Source organism: Seriola lalandi, unplaced genomic scaffold (genome assembly GCF_002814215.2).
Source record: "Seriola lalandi dorsalis isolate HSWRI2012SDOR001 ecotype SW California unplaced genomic scaffold, Sedor1 jcf7180002054681, whole genome shotgun sequence".
Classification (NCBI taxonomy): domain Eukaryota; kingdom Metazoa; phylum Chordata; class Actinopteri; order Carangiformes; family Carangidae; genus Seriola; species Seriola lalandi.
Genome location: NW_019525234.1, coordinates 1 through 656, shown reverse-complemented (window position 1 = coordinate 656; position 656 = coordinate 1). Strand labels below are relative to the sequence as shown.

The following is a 656-nucleotide window of genomic DNA, read 5'->3' as shown; positions in this document are numbered from 1 at the left end:
GACAACAAGAAGACCCGCATCATCCCCCGCCACCTGCAGCTGGCTGTCCGCAACGACGAGGAGCTCAACAAGCTGCTCGGCGGAGTCACCATCGCTCAGGGAGGCGTGCTGCCCAACATCCAGGCGGTGCTGCTGCCCAAGAAGACCGAGAAGCCCGCCAAGAAGTAACCGGGACCTCGCTGCTCTAAACACAACGGCTCTTTTAAGAGCCACACACTCTTTCTCAAAGATCAAACATCTTCCTGTTCTCAACCACAACACCATTTACTACAACACTTCACACATCAATCACATCTGATTGAGTATATGAGTGAAAGTGTTTTATAGGAGATAAAACTAGAATAGATATTGGAGAAATACATGGTATTGTAGGCTGTAAATGTTCAATAACGAAACAGGCAGGTAGACAAGCAACTGCCTATGTAATCATATTAATGTAAGGTATAGGTTTTATTACATATGATCTAATATTTATATGAAAAAATAAATCAATATTCAAATTCTGAGGCTAAGTTGACAGGAGCTCAGTCAAAGCACAAGACTGTTCAATTATACTAAAAGTTGATGGAGACCATTGATAACTGCAATGACAGTTTCTTTTAGTATTAATATACAGTCAAAGCAGATTTTTCTATTGTAGGATTCAACCAATGTTT

The 656-nt window shown here is 41.2% G+C and overlaps 1 protein-coding gene across 1 annotated transcript in view; it reads left to right on the top strand.

The window, feature by feature from the left end:
- Nucleotides 1–168, top strand: part of LOC111666864 (histone H2B 1/2-like) — a 2,159-nt gene extending 1,991 nt beyond the window's left edge. Inside the window, exon 2 of the mRNA XM_023422365.2 lies at nt 10–168. Coding sequence (XP_023278133.1) covers nt 10–168 — 159 coding nt within the window. The remainder of the gene's footprint in view (nt 1–9) is intronic.
- The last annotated feature ends 488 nt before the right edge of the window (nt 169–656 follow it).